Here is a 16,281-nt window from a genome sequence, read left to right on the forward strand (position 1 = left end):
CATAGTAATTTACTAATATAATAATTCACTGATAACTATGTCAAAAGGCCAAGATTAGATATTAAACAATAATAGGTTTTGGAATTTATTCATGACAACTAGTTAGTAAGGCCAACTGTCTCTCTTAGTAGACAAATACATATGTGTGCATATCTTTCTAAATTCTATTAAATGAGGAGAAGCATCTACTTTAACCAAAAGTGGCATTTAATCACTTAGAATTGATACTTTTGAACTGTGGTGTTGCAGAAGACTTGTGTTGTTGAGAGTCCCTTACTGCAAGAAGATCAAACCAGTCCATCCGAAAGGAAATCAGTCCTGAATATTCATTGGAAGGACTGATGCTGAAGCTGAAACTCCAATACTTTGGCCACCTGATGTGAAGAACTGACTCACTGGAAAAGACCCTGATGCTGGGAAAGATTGAAGGTGGGAGGAGAAGGGGATGACAGAGGATGAGATGGTTGGATGGCACCACTGAGGTGATGGACATGAGTTTGAGTAGGCTCTGGGAGTTAGTGATGGACAGGGAAGCCTGGTGTACTGCAGTCCATGGGGTCACAAAGGGTGGGACATGACTGAGCAAATGAACTGAATTGAACTGAATCACCTAGATATTAACTAAAATAAAGCAAAGGGAGGAAGAATTTCACTCTGCTTAGGATGAGGAAAGCCACATGAGAACATCCTTACAATGAGAAAAAGTTGGATTAAAAAAAAGAAAAGACAAACGCTAAACAAACAAAATCCCTGCACAACTTATTTTGACTCCAAGAAAGCTGAAGTCAAAAGGCAACCAAACTGAATTCCAAAAGGTGACAAACTCTCTAAAGAGAGGCAGGGATACAGGAACTATTTCACCTTTGGCAGAGCAAGAGATGAAAAGGGCAAGAAAGAAGAAAAGAGCTGAAATTTTAAAGAGCCCTGGGAGTCCGGGACACAAGGATATCCAGCTCTTTTCCACAGGCTTCCTCCAAGATCTCGGGAGAAAGATTGGCAGTAGAGAAAAGACACATGAACAATGGCCCTTCCATGGTGTGATAGTCACTCAGTCATGTTTGACTCTTTGTGCCCCCATGGACTATAGCCTGCCAGGCTCCTCTGTCCATGGAATTCTCCAGGCAAGAATACGGAGTGGGTTGTCATTTCTTTCTCCAGGGGATTTTCCCAACCCAGGGATCAAACATGGGTCTTCTGCATTGCAGGCAGATTCTTTACCATCTGAGTCACCAAGGAAGCTACTATTAAGAGACATTTCTAAGTATAAAGACAAGTCAACTTAAAGAGTATCTGCAGATAACATGCTTGATTTTACCTTATAATCTATAGACAATATATTAGAATATTTAATGAATCCATACACTTTTTTCAAAGGAATACCTGAAACAGAAGTAACAATAAAATTCTAAATGACAATCATCAGTCAGATGAAATAATTTAGATGAAGCTTGTCTCTCGCGAAGAGATGAGGACTGGGCAAGTACTAAGGAAGAAAATACAATGTGCTTTTAACTGTATGAAAAATAATGTTCAGTTCCCTGTTGCTTAACACAGTTCTGTTTTCGTCACATAAATGCTCTATTCAAAGTACTGTCTGAATACTTTATTAAAACTCCGCTTCTGGCCTTTGTTTTCGAATCTGTTTGCTTCCTGGGACCTTGCTAGTTTCTGTCAGTTCTTTAGCTGCTGGCTGGGGGAGGGACCACGGTACCACACTGATACAAAGCAGAGGTCTGCACTGCTGGGGGATAGGGGCAGGGATACTAAGAAGTAAAACTAGAGTATTACTGAGTTCTTTTTGACTGTACAAGAGTGTTTTGTGGTATAAGAGCTGGATATAAAGTCAGACCTGGAAGATCCTAACTTGGAAGTTTTAAAGCAAGTCTGAGAGTGCATTTTTCTTAGAATGTTCAAGAAAGTTATAGGCATGTATTTTGGTATAAAAGGATTTAAAAATAAAATTAAAAACTTACAATGCTTAAAATTTACACAGATGAAGGTCTGTCTTTTTAAACTTGGGGCAGGTCTAGCTAGAAGCTGATGGGATAGCAGGGAAAGAAGGGAGATGGAGGAGATCCGCAGCACCAGCCTCAGCCCATTCTGCACACCTGGCTAAATCCAGGGACCAGTAAAGGTCCACAGTATATTCACTTTTTGCTTACATGCTGGGATTATGAAAGATCCTCACAAGAAAAATGGATAAAACATGAGTGTTTGGGAATCTTTGAGGAGGAGACACCTTGAAGAAGAACAAATCCTGGAACAGTTTAGAATTTGTTTATGCTTTCAGCTACTGATTAAAGTTCAGGGTAAAAAATGAAGCAGTAGACGGTCAACAAAATGAAGGCTTAAAAGAAAACTAATAAAAATTCTTTTTAGGCAATGCAGAAAAAGGTCTGTACTGTTGATACAAATGAATCACTAGCTTTCTTCTGAAGTAACTTGTTTCCAATACCAAAACCCAGAGGCATACCAAAGCCCCTGATACACATATGGAACCCTGAGGAGCCTTTGCTCTTAAATAAGAGTGGGAACATTTGCTACTTCCAAGCACAGCACTGGGGATTCTGGACTGGCACTGCTTTGGGGAACAGACATCAGGGTATGAAGAATGGTGCGTCAGCCATTGCTGGTAATAAAGCAAGCAATCAAAGAAGTCTGCTGCCTACTTCCTATTCTTCATCCCCCGTACCAACCAGAGTAAAGGATTTGAAAATAACATGGACAGGTCTATTTTTTGGTTGAAAACAGGTGACATGAACACTTCATCCGGCTAAAACACATGCCATTTATTCAGCCAAGATTTCTCAAAAGTTAGCTAAACATTTGGTTTTACACTGGGCATTGCAACCTGTGACTTCTTCTTGTTCATAATCTCAAATTCAGAATAGGTTTAAATTTTTCCTACCCACTGAAAAGAGACTTTAGTAAATTAACCAGTCAACATAAGTTTTGAGTATCCACACTGTAACTGGTAGCTAAATCAATGCTCCACAGAAGGCAATTTTTCTTAAATCACTCCAGTCACCCATTTGAATTACTCTAAATATCTTTATGTTCCAGAAGCATTCCAAAGGCATTCATTAGCCTATAGATCCATTTTAAAGGCTTATCTCAGATACAACCATCTCCAAAATCTCTTCCTTTCCCTTCAGAAAAGCCATGAGATTTTAGAGAAGAGCATTCCAAGTAGAATAAATAGAAAGTGGTGCTGGCTGGAGCTTCCTGTATCTGAGGAACAGAGACATGGCCAGTGTGATGGGACACAGTTAGCAAAGAGAGTGGGTGAGGGAAATAGGTACCACCTTTTGAGATCTTGGTAAGGAGGCTGGATTTTTATTTTAAATAAATTTGAAAGTATCAGCAAGTTTTAATACTAGAGTTATGTGAATTGGACACGTGAGTACTCAAAGAGTTACAGTAAAAGCTTATTTTTTTCCTATCATACCCTTTATTTTATCTAACACTCATAATGAGAAAATTAAAGTATAAAAAGCTCAATAACATTAATAATATAAGGATTAGGGGACAAGTACGTAACAAAGTAAAATGGAAACATGGACAAATTTTATATATGATATTGATGTCCTGTTTCAACCACTTTCAGGACAGAATCTGCCTGTAACTTAAATATTTTAGAAACTTTCTGACCTGGGGTCAAGTAAAAAGCTACTTTTTCCCAAATAATTGCTCTCTTAAGTGTCAAAAATTGCTAGATAACCCGGGGAAAGACTAACCTGCCTGCCAGAATCTGATGATGTAAGCATTAGAATTTATGTTAGCAATGTAACTCATGCAATATACTTAAAAACACGTCTCTGCAGGTAGAGGCAGGAATAACAGCATTAAAACAAGGATTATCAAAGATACAATACAGTTTCTTAAATGTAAAAATCCAGCGTTCTCTGCATTTTGAGGTGGTGAAAAGTTAAGTTTATGGCAATATCAAGATGTCTTAAATGAATAAGAAAATGCACGTCAATGATTAAATGAAGACAGTAAAACAAAAAAGCCAGGGAGAAATTTTTTAACTGGATGATGATACACACTCCCCCAAATCCATGAGATCTGATCTGACTAATATCTCACCTTTTTGAAAGATATCAGTACCTCCCACCCTTTTTGAAACTGCAAAGATGAAGGCAATAACCATCTGTTTGCTACACAGGACACACTGTCAGTATTTTTCTCCTACTTTGAATCTCCATGAGATGGCTTTTGAAGAGTAAGGAAGAGACAGGATAGTGAGAACATCTTTAAAAAACTAACTAGACGAGAAAAAAAATTATACAGCTTTAACCATTTACATGGAATAGATCATCACAATGAAAAAAAGAGAAGTTGAACTACAGAACAAAAAATTGCAAGAGTTAAACACATGAGACCTAGAAAAGCCCAATTTTTTTCTTAATTAATTAAATCACTTAAAAATTCAAGACTTTATTTCTTATTGTATATACTACTTGGATTACCTACATTTCTTAATGAAACTTTTGTTTAAAAGATTTTTAATTAATTTGTTACAATATTGTTTCTGTTTTATGTTCTGGATTTTTGGCCATGAGGTATATGGGATCTTAGCTGCCTAACTAGGGAATGAACCCAGACCCTCTGCATTGGAAGGTGAAGTCATAGCCACTGGACTGCCAGGGAAGTTTCCTAATTTCTATTTGTATTAAAGATATCAGGGACTCTATCCTACCTAGGCAAGAAAAGACAGACTTTAAAAAATTGAAAGGTGCTATGGAGACTGTGAAATACTTACTTGCCTTTTACACTAAAGAAGAGAGAGGCTATCAGCATGAATCAGTATAGCATTATCTACCTAAGAAAGTATCTTACTGGCTAAACTTAGAGTCAGGTATAACCTATGTTTCTATAAAGATAGAAGAAATTTGAAAAACAAATTATCTTCGAGTTTTAAAAGAAAATATAAGTGGCTTTGTGCTCATGCTCAGTCACTTCAGTCGTACCTGACTCTTTTCGACCTTTTGGCCTGTAGCCCACCAGGCTCCTCTGTCCATGGGAATCTCCAGGTAAGAATATTAGAGCGGATTGCCATGGCTTCCTCCAGGGATCTTCCTGACCTAGGGACTGAACTTGAGTCTCCTGCATTGCAAGCAGATTCTTTACTGCTGGGCCATGGGGGAAGGCCATAAGTAGCTTACGCTGAAAGAGATTAGACTTTCTATTTACCACTGACCTAAGATAACAAGAAATTAGATGGAAAAAAAAAAATCTTAGCAATGGAAACAGAATACTACTATTTATTTCCCTGTTCATCCATTTTTATTAATTCTAAAAACTGTCTATTTTGAAAATGTTACATTTGCTTATAGAAGGAAGTTCCAATTTGATAAAGGATCCTGGTAAAGAATGGTGCTTGGCGTTGGATAACAGGAGCTTGAGCTCTTTCATTTCTACTTAATACAGAACAGAACTGAGGCCATGAGCACATCTCCTCGTATCTTCAAACTTGTTTTTCCATCTAAACAGAGACAATGGTATTGCCTTAGTGATCTCACAGAGCCAATGTATATACAAACTGCCATGTAAATTTTAAGTTCTTGTTGAAGCTCAAAGTGGTAAACTTTAGGATTCAGTTTAGTATTGTTTCAGACTGTGCATATATTTGTTTCCTAAATGAAAACACTAAAATGAAGGTTAATATCACTCAAAGGTCACTCAAGCTAACTTCATCTCTGTTGCATTGTTAATAATAATGTTATAGTCAACCAGAGAGATGTTATGGGGAGGGAGGTGGGAGGGGGGTTCATGTTTGGGAACGCATGTAAGAATTAAAGATTTTAAAATTAAAAAAATAAAAAAAAATTATATGCAAAAAAAAAAAATAAAATAAAACAAAACAAAACAAAAATAATGTTATAGTCAATGGGAAACATCTCGTATTTGGGAAGGTTACTCTAGATGCAATCATAAAATTTATGCTACAAAGCTAGGAATTATGCAAGAAAGATATAAATATATTTTATTTTAAAGTCGCTGATATAATAATTTGATCCTTTATTAAAAATTTCTGAAATCTATAAAGAAAAGTGGCACAAGGGAGAAAAATTTTAGTGGGGATATATAATTTCATTTTGCTGTTTTACTATGGGGTGGGGGAGTGGGATATATGAAGTAGCATTAAAAACAACCACAACAAAAAACCATTTCTCTCCAGAGGAACAAATTGTTATATAGATTAAATTTTTCATAAAATATTTATAGTTGTCATGAATGACCTCTCAGGCTGACATTTATAATAGTGACATACACACACAAAAGAAACCACTTTGATGCAGCTAAATGGATGTTTCCCCTCATCCCAATTTAATTAAAAGTTATATCTTGCCCTGAGAACTTATGAGTGTCATTTATCTTCTACTGTGGGCAAATGTAAAAATACTAGTATTATTTTTTTTCACTTAAGTGAAAAGTGTATGCCATGATTAAGTATGTCTGCCTCAGCTATTTTATCTCTCTTCCTTTAATCCAGGAGGTCTGACTATATGGCACTATAGAAATACCACACCAATACTTGAGGATCAAATTTAAGTTAATACTTTATGAACAAGGCTCAGAGAAAATACAAAACTGAACCTGACAGTCTCAACCATTAAAGAGGCATCTAATCCAGTAGGGAAGAAAGGTTTTTAAATAACTGTAATTGAAAAGCCAAGTTAAATACTGTTATTAATAGAGTTTAGAAAAGGTTATTAATTCTGACTGGCAGCATCAGGAAGTTTTTGTGGAAAGTGTGGTATTTGAGCAATGTCTTGAGGGGTATGTTATTTACACAGGTGGGGTTGGCATTCCTGACTGATGAAGCATATTCCTGAAAGCACCTAACATACAAGTAACTGTGAGATATGGAGTGTTTTCCTTAGAGTGCAGTCTCTAAAGGGGCTGTGGCTTATCTCACCCACTGCTCTATCAACAGCATTTGGAACAGTGTCTGGTGCAAGATAAATATTAAATAAATGAATGAATAAACTGGACCCTGGGTAAGTGAAAGAAAAAAAAAAAAATTGGAGAAAGATACTGGAACTGTAGTTTGAGCCCAGAAAAGCTTAAGAATATGTAGGTGAAAAAGACCACTGCAAGTTTTAGGAGGATAAAGTGATCTACTACGTGTTTTAATATTAAACTTCTAAAGGCAATGCCAATTGATTAGAGAGGTGATTCCATTTACAAGGTAACATAAAAGGCACCAGGAGCACAAAAAGTATGGATATAGGACTCAGAGTTGGAACTGACAGGGCTTGACAAATGACTGAGGTATGCAAACGAGTTAAAGATAATTTCAGAAATTTCCAAACTGAGTGACCAGGGAAATGGTGGTGCTATTATGTAAGAAGAGGAAAACAACCAAACTGCAAATTCTGGTTCAGAAAAAAACAGTCAGTTTTAGGCACATTAAAATTAAGGTGCCATTGATTCATATGGAAAAGTTCAACATATTGGAAGTTAGGACTGGCATTTAGAGGTAAACCAGCAAGAAAGCTGGAGATGAACCCAATCAATGGATATTGACTCTGACTGCCTATTTCTGTGGCAGCATCAAAATTTAAGCCATCAGCATACCTTATAAATACCACAGCATGGTATTTATAAGCGTGCATACAGGGACCTTGGAAAACTTACCTATTTAAAACAAAAGAGGGGAAAGGATTACTGGAAGAGATTAAGATAGAATGATGAGATTAAGGGAATATTTTTAAAGAAGGAAGCTAAAGGGATGAAGGGGTACAAGCTATTCAAACCATCAAGAATCTTTCCTAATTCTGTCATTCTCCCTTCAGAGTGCACATGAAAAAGTTCAAATAAGTGTCAAGTAGGAGTCAAGCTCTTAAAAAAAAATAAAACCAAACCTAGGAACCCAGACAAATCTTATAAATGTCACAAGGAACCAGTGAGGTCAAGAAGCAAATGGAAAAAAGTGGATCATTTAGACTCTATATACCTCTGTTACTTGTTCAGAAATAATTTTTTTTTAAATGAAGTTTATAAAAAATACATGAACTTAGCTCAAACTAGGGCACAACTGCACTCATCTCACATGCTAGTAAAGTAATGCTCAAAATTCTCCAACCCAGGATTCAGCAATACGTGAACTGTGAACTTCCAGATGTTCAAGCTGATTTAGAAAAGGCAGAGGAACCAGAGATTAAATTGCCAACATCCACTGGATCATGGAAAAAGCAAGAGAGTTCCAGAAAAATATCTATTTCTGCTTTACTGACTATGCCAAAGCCTTTGACTGTGTGGATCACAATAAGCTGTGGAAAATTCTGAAAGAGATGGGAATACCAGACCACCTGACCTGCCTCTTGAGAAACCTATACAGGTCAGGAAGCAAAAGTTAGAATTGGACATGGAACAACAGACTGGTTCCAAATAGGAAAAGGAGTACGTCAAGGCTGTATATTGTCACCCACCTTATTTAACTTATATGCAGAATACATTATGAGAAACGCTGGGCTGGAAGAAGCACAAGCTAGAATCAAGATTGCCAGGAGAAATATCAGTCACTTCAGATATGCAGATGACACCACCCTTATGGCAGAAAGTGAAGAGGAACTAAAAAGCCTCTTGATGAAAGTGAAAGAGGAGAGTGAAAAAGTTGGCTTAAAGCTCAACATTCAGAAAACAAAGATCATGGCATCTGGTCCCATCACTTCATGGGAAATAGATGGGGAAATAGTGGAAACAGTGTCACTTTATTTTGGGGGCTCCAAAATCACTGCAGATGGTGACTGCAGCCATGAAATTAAGACGCTTATTCCTTGGAAGGAATGACCAACCTAGATAGCATATTGAAAAGAAGAGACATTACTTTGTCAACAAAGGTATGTCTAATCAAGGCTATGGTTCTTCCAGTGGTCATGTATGGATGTGAGAGCTGGACTGTGAAGAAAGCTGAGAGCCGAAGAACTGATGCTTTTGAACTGTGGTGCTGGAGAAGACTCTTGAGAGTCCCCTGGACTGCAACGAGATCCAACCAGTCCATTCTAAAGGAGATCAGTCCTGGGTATTCTTTGGAAGGAATGATGCTAAAGCTGAAACTCCAGTACTTTGGCCACCTCATGAGAAAAGTTGACTCATTGGAAAAGACTCTGATGCTGGGAGGGATTAGGGGCAGGAGGAGAAGGGGACGACAGAGGATGAGATGGCTGGATGGCATCATCAACTCGATGGACGTGAGTCTGAGTGAATTCCGGGAGTTGGTGATGGACAGGGAGGCCTGGCGTGCTGCGATTCATGGGGTCGCAAAGAGTCAGACACAACTGAGCAACTGAACTGAACTGAGTACTACTGAAGGATATCTAAATATAAGACATAATTCCTGCCTCAAAGAAATTACAAAGCCATTTTGAACTAAGAGCAAATCATACAAAGGTATTTACACTATATCCTTTCTTTAGTGTTCCAAATGAGAGAGCAAAGATGAACGATACCAATGCAAGTCATCACTAATGCAAATCAGGAGGGCAAATGCCACCCTGGTTTGAGGGTCTTCTCTCACGGACTTGAGACCCTACTGACATTGAGTTTAGATCATTCAAATACAGAATGGATTATATACCCATTACCATAAAGCAAGTTAATGGGTTTAAACGATAACCCTGCATGCGAGACAGCAAAAGAGACACAGATGTATATTACAGTCATCTGGACTCTGTGCGGGAAGGAGAGGGTGGGATGATTTGGGAGAATGGCATTGAAACATGTATAACATCATATAAGAAACGAGTTTCCAGTCTAGGTTCGATGCAGGATACAGGATGCTTGGGGCTGGTGCCTGGGATGACCCAGAGAGATGGTATGGGGAGGGAGGTTGCGGGGGGCGGGGGGGGTGGTTCCGGATTGGGAACACGTATACACGTGTGGCAGATTCATGTTGAGGTATGGCAAAACCAATACAATATTGTAAAGTAAAATAAAGTAAAAAAAACCCCAAAAAACAAAAAACTACATTTCAGTGCCTTTCAGGTATAGTATACCAATGAACACTATTTAAAGTGGTTGAAAAAGTGCTTGTCTTTTAACATCCTTACCACCATTTACTGTTACTCTTCTCAAATCTTGTTAACTTGATAGAAGGAAAAAGGTGTATTATTGCTTTGGTTGAAAGTTTTCATTTGATCATTTGGGTTTCTTTGTGGAAATGTCTGTTACTGATTTGTAGAGATTGTTATATCTAAAAGACATCCTGTTGTCATTGCCAGTTCCCAAAGTGACAGACTTTATTTTCTTGGGCTCCAAAATCACTGCAGATGGTAACTGCGGCCATGGAATTAAAAGACACTTGCTCCTTGGAAGAAAAGTTATGACAAACCTAGAAAGAGTATTAAAAAGCAGAGACATCACTTTGCCAACAAAGGTCTATATAGTCAAGCTATGGTTTTTCCAGTAGTCACATACGGATGTGAGAGCTAGACCATAGAAAAGGTTGAGCGCCAAAGAACTGATGCTTTCAAACTGTGGTGCTAGAGTATACTCTTGAGAATCCCTTGGTCAGCAAGGGGATCAAACCAGTCAATCCTAAAGGAAATCAACACTGAATATTTACTGGAAGGATTGATGCTGAAAGTGAAGTTCCAATATTTTGGCCACCTGATGCAGAGAGTCAACTCACTGAAAAGACCCTGATGCTGGGAAAGACTGACAGTAGAAGGAAAAGGGGGCAACAGTATGAGATGGTTGGATGGCATCACTGACTCAATGGACATGAGTCTGAGCAAACTCCAGGAGACAGTGAAGGACACGGAAGCCTGATGTGTTGCGGTCCATGGGGTTGCAAAGAGTCAGACAGGATGGAGTGACTGAACAACAACAGCATAGATCCACATGCATTTTCCTTCTTTTTCTACAGCTCTTCAAATACCCAAATCAATCTCACTGTTAAGACACAATATTATTGTATTTTTTTCTTTTTTTGGCCACACTGACGCTGTGAGGCATGTGGGACCTTAGTTCCCCCACCAGGGATCAAACCCATGGCCCCTGCATAGGGAACATGAAGTCTTAACCACTGGAGCTCCAGGGAAGTGCCAGTATTATTGTTATTTGTACTATAGGCAACATTTACTGAGCGCTTTCTACCTAACAGCTACTGTAGTAAGTATATTACATGTATTATCTCACTTAATCTTCACAAGCCCTATGTTCTATCATTATCTCCATTCCCGAGATAACACATTTGCCTTTATTTCTCTAGATTCTACACTCTCTTATGACATGAATTACACCTTGTATAAACATCTAGTTAGGTTGGAATTCAGTGAATATGCAAGTATGTATGAATGGACTTCATCATTTTTTTCTTTTAAGCTGCCATAATGCTCACTTTCATCAAATTTACCACTTTGTCAGAGTATAAAGTTGCTAAAAAGAAGGGATGTTGTCATTTGTCATAAGAAATACGTATTTGGCTTTAGTCTCCATTTCTGGCACTTAGCTCCTAAAACGCTGGGAATTTCGTAAGTGTTAAGAGCCATAGTATTTCTTGTTATGTTAATGAACTGACTTTTGGAGAGCACATAGGCAACTTAAGGATGAAGGCCTACCATGTGATTTTGAAGGTTGGAACTTCATAGTCCTCAATGGCCAATGATTTAATCAATCACACCTAGTATTTAATAAGGTTTTTATAAAAACCCAAGCACTACCTGGGAAGTCTACCATAAAAACCCAAAAGGACATGGTTCAGAGAGCTTCCAGGCTGATGAATCAGAACATGTCTACATGCTGCCTTGCACGTGTGCATGCTTGGTCGCTCAGTCATGTCCAGTATTTTGCCACCACAAGGACTGTAGCCCTTCAGGCTCCTCTGTCCATGAGATTTTCCTGGCCAGAATACAGGCATGAGTTGCCATTTTCTCCAGGGGATCTTCCTGACCCAGGGATTGAACTCACATCTCCAGAACTGCAGGCAGATTCTTTACCACTGAGCCACCTGGACATGCTGCCTTGGTGGGCCTCAGATTTCACGGGGACAGAGCTTCTTTGGTATCTCACCCTAAGTATCTTTTCATCTGGATGTCAGTCCACATTCATTAGCATGCTTTGTATCATTACCAGTAACCTAGTGAATAAACTAGCTTCCTGAGTTCTGTGAACCAAAACCAAGGAAGGTGGGTGGTGGTGAGAGCCATTTTATAGAGGTTTATAGCCAGTTGGTCAGAAGTACAGGGAACAACCTCAATTTGTGAATGGTATATAAAGTAGATAAATAAAGAATGTTCAAACCACTGTACAGTTATAGTCATTTCACATGCTAGCAAAGGAATGCTCAAAATTCTCCAAGTTAGGCTTCAACAGTATGTGAACTGAGAACTCCTAGATGTTCAAGCTGGATTGAGAAAAGGCAGAGAGAGGAAGCAGGGATCAAATTTCCAGTATCTGTTGTATCATAGAAAAAGCAACAGAATTCCAGAAAAACATCTACTTCTGCTTCACTGACTATGCTAAAGCCTTTGACTGTGTGGATCACAATAAACTGTGGAAAATTCTTAAAGAGATGGGAATACCAGACCACCTGATCTGCCTCCTGAGAAACTTGTATACAGGTCAAGTTTAGAATCAGACATGGAACAACAGACTGGTCCCAAATAGGAAAAGGAGTACATCAAGGCTGTATATTGTCACCTTGCTTATTTAACTTAAATGCAGAGTACATCATGAGAAATGTTGGGCTGGAAGAAGCACAAGCTGGAATCAAGACTGCCAGGAGAAATACCAGAAAATCTCAGATATGCAGATGACATAACTCTTATGGCAGAAAACAAAGAAGAACTAAAGAGCCTGTTGATGAAAGTGAAAGAGGAGAGTGAAAAAGCTGGCTTAAAACTCAACATTTAAAAACTGAAGATCATGGCATCTGGTCCCATCACTTCACAGCAAACAAATGGGGAAACAATGGCAACAGTGACAGATTTTATTTTCTTGGGCTCCAAAATCACTGCGGATAGTGACTGCAGCCATGGAATTAAAAGATACTTGCTTCCTGTAAGAAAAGCTATGACAAACCTAGAGAACATATTAAACAAGCAGAGACATTCCTTTGCCAACAAAGGTCCATCTAGTCAAGGCTACGGTTTTTCCAGCAGTCATGTATGGATGTGAGAGTTGGACCATGAAGAAAGCTGAGCACTGAAGAATTGATACTTTTAAACTGTGGTATTGGAGAAGACTATAGAGTCCTTTGGACAGCAAGGAGATCAAACCAGTCAATCCTGAAGGAAATCAACCCTGAATATTCATTGGAAGGACTGATGCTGCAGCTGAAGCTCCAATACTTTGGCCACCTGATGTGAAGAGCTGATTGTTTGGAAAAGACCCTGATGCTGGGAAAGATAGAAGGCAGAAGGAGAAGGGGCGCCAGAGGATGAGATGGTTGGATGGCATCACCGATTCAATGGATATGAGTTTGAGCAAGCTCGGGAGATGGTGAAGGACAGGGAAGCCTGGTGTGCTGCAGTCCATGGGGTTGCAAAGCGTCAACTGAAGGACAGAACAACATATGAAGTGGATGTCAGTCTTGCAGGTCTGAGCCCTTAACCTGCGGCATCTGATGCTGTCTTTGGATAGACAATGTCAGGACTGAGTTGTACTGTATCAACAGAATATCCAGCTGGTGTCAGAGAATTGCTTGGTGGTGTGAGGAAAGAGCCCATATGCTGAAATCTGGTGTCAGAATCTTAAAGGTTATCTCAATTTTATAGATGCACATATTTCTGGAAACTTGAATCTATCTACAGGCATACAGTAAAGATTCTGTGTACTGAGTAACCGCCGAAGTAGTACAGTTTAAGTTCTTATAAAAAAAACCTATAGGTGTACTAGGATTATGATAGCTGATTATTCTCAATTAAGACCACTATAAGAGTGAAAAAATTCATGGAAATAAAAAATCGTGAATAAGTACTACCAAACAAAATTTATAAAATGATAGCAAATTTATCCTGATTCTGCAGATTTCTTATATATTACAATAAGGAAAGAAGAGAAGTCCTCTTTCTTCATTGGGTTTGTTGCTACAGGGAAAGCATAATTTTTCTTACATATAGATCAATATCCAACAATACCATCTCTGCCTATGGGAGAAATAAACGGCTGGGATGTTTACAAAATATAATGTGCTTCAGGGGACTTTCTCAAATCTTATGACTTTAGTAGACAGAAATTATTTTCCTCTTAGATCTCTTGAGGATTTAGCAGAAATACTGAAATCATAACTTTCTCTTACAACATATCTAGCCAAGTCCAAAGATACAGGGTACACTTCAGTAAATACTAAAAAAGAAAAGAAAAGAGCCAGTCATTTTCAAGTAATAGTTGAGATTTATTGACAAATAATGGAAAATTGGATACTTTTAAATAAAATTAGTAACTTCAAAATATTAACCAATTTCTATTCAACTTCTGAAAATGAAAATTTTCACAATTGTATATGCTGTTATCTTTTGAAAAGATATTGAGATTTTCAAATTGGTGTACTTATTGTTAAGGTTGAAAATGAGAAAGGGTATTACCATCAAACTATATGCTTAATTCATAAAGAGGAATAAAAGAAGTGCTCTTGCATAGCACATTCCAGTGGGAGAAAAAAGTTAATCAATTCAACTCAATTTTAGCTGAGGGCATTTTTCCACAACTGCTGAACCCTGGCATGTGTCAGGCAACTAAAATTACACTAAAATGTGTAAGCTCTGTTGTTATTTTAGAGATAATCCAGGAAGCAAAACAAAGCCAAAAATTTTCTCTGCATTTTTAACATGAAATGCTTTAATCTTCAATCAAGTGTGTACTTTTTCTGTTTTAAGATCTTTATGTATTATCTTCTGTTTTGTGTATGTTTGAAAGTTTCCAGAATAAAAACAGAAAGAACAATAACAAAAATGATTCTGTATTTCAACATACTGTTCATTGTTTAAAATAATTCTTACTACTTACCAGTCTCTGCTTTTGAAGTTCTTCTCTAAGAATTCTATCTTCCGGTAAAACATCACATAACAAGAAATAATTGTCTTGTTCTTCTGTTGAGATATGAGAAAAATAAATGAGAAATGTTATTTTTTACTTAAAAACATTTTTTTATTTCTTAAAAAAATCTCTTCTGGTATATAGTTCTATTTCAGCTTCATTGAAGTTATTAGAAAATATAAACAGAACAATTTAATTTTAGCGAATTACAACTAAAGAAAGATTATTCATTTGAATTTTTGGATTGCAGGGGAAAGATGGTAGTCAAGATGTACACTTACCAGATGGAGCTGCAGAATTGATTCTTATCACACTACAAAAATCTGTAATGGGCTGTTCAGTGAACCTTTTCCTCCAATATAAAATGTACCTTAGAACAATCATAAAGAACAGTGAGAAGACGCAATGAACTACTTACTTGAGAATGACAGGATTTTATAAGAACATTTAATTTTCTTAAAGCAACAAATCAAATGTTGACTGAAAAATGCTAGAAAATTTGCAAATAGAAAGGCAGCAGAGCACTGTAGAACCATGAATTATTAAATGAAATAACATTACCCTGTAAGGGCATGAAAATGATTACATTTTACCATCTGCAAATTCAATAAACAGATATACAGGAAAACTAAAATGAATTATTTTTATGTAATAATGAAGTTTTTTGAAAATCACATCTATGTTTATGTGAATTTAAAATGCAACAATGATTAAAAAGGCTTCATCACACGTTTTCCAATAAACTGAAAGTTAGGTGTTTACCTTATACATCAAAAGAAGAGATCATGACGACAATGCAACAAAAGGCCTGTCTAAATTCAATATCTATATAACAAGATAGAACAATTCCATATTGCCCATGCTGTATCTGAAAGAAGGGAGATTTAGCTTTTAGAAAATTGGGCAAGCTTACAATTCCTGTATCTAATGAGCTGAGTTAGAAGGACACTGGTGGCTAAATTTAAAAGCAAAGCATAATACTCAGACCTGTGTCATTTGATGAAAGAGGGAGAAAGATGACAGGATTCAACTAACTGTTCATCTTTCCATTTACCTAAAAAGATTTACACAGACAACTGCAATCTCATTTATCAAATTATACAAAGAAGAGAATGTGATCTCCTTCATGGAGGAGAAAGGAGATGGAAAGGTTGACTATATAGTAGACAACTGATCAGAATACATGGTCGATGGATAAAAAAAGAACCTTACAACAAGGAACCAAAACCTGAGAAAGAGATGGAACTTAGTGAAACAGATAAAGTACACAGAAAGAACACATTTAAATGG

General features: G+C 37.4%; 1 protein-coding gene across 1 annotated transcript in view; it reads right to left on the bottom strand.

Annotated features, from left to right (window-relative positions):
* The window catches only part of ZNF277 (zinc finger protein 277), a 141,405-nt gene that overhangs the window by 39,506 nt on the left and 85,618 nt on the right, over positions 1–16,281 (bottom strand). The window contains exons 3-4 of the mRNA XM_004007882.5: positions 15,273–15,361; positions 14,962–15,044 (exon numbers count right to left, since the gene is read on the bottom strand). Of these exons, the coding sequence (XP_004007931.1) occupies positions 14,962–15,044; positions 15,273–15,361 (172 nt within the window). The remainder of the gene's footprint in view (positions 1–14,961; positions 15,045–15,272; positions 15,362–16,281) is intronic.

This window comes from Ovis aries, chromosome 4 (genome assembly GCF_016772045.2).
Source record: "Ovis aries strain OAR_USU_Benz2616 breed Rambouillet chromosome 4, ARS-UI_Ramb_v3.0, whole genome shotgun sequence".
NCBI lineage: Eukaryota > Metazoa > Chordata > Mammalia > Artiodactyla > Bovidae > Ovis > Ovis aries.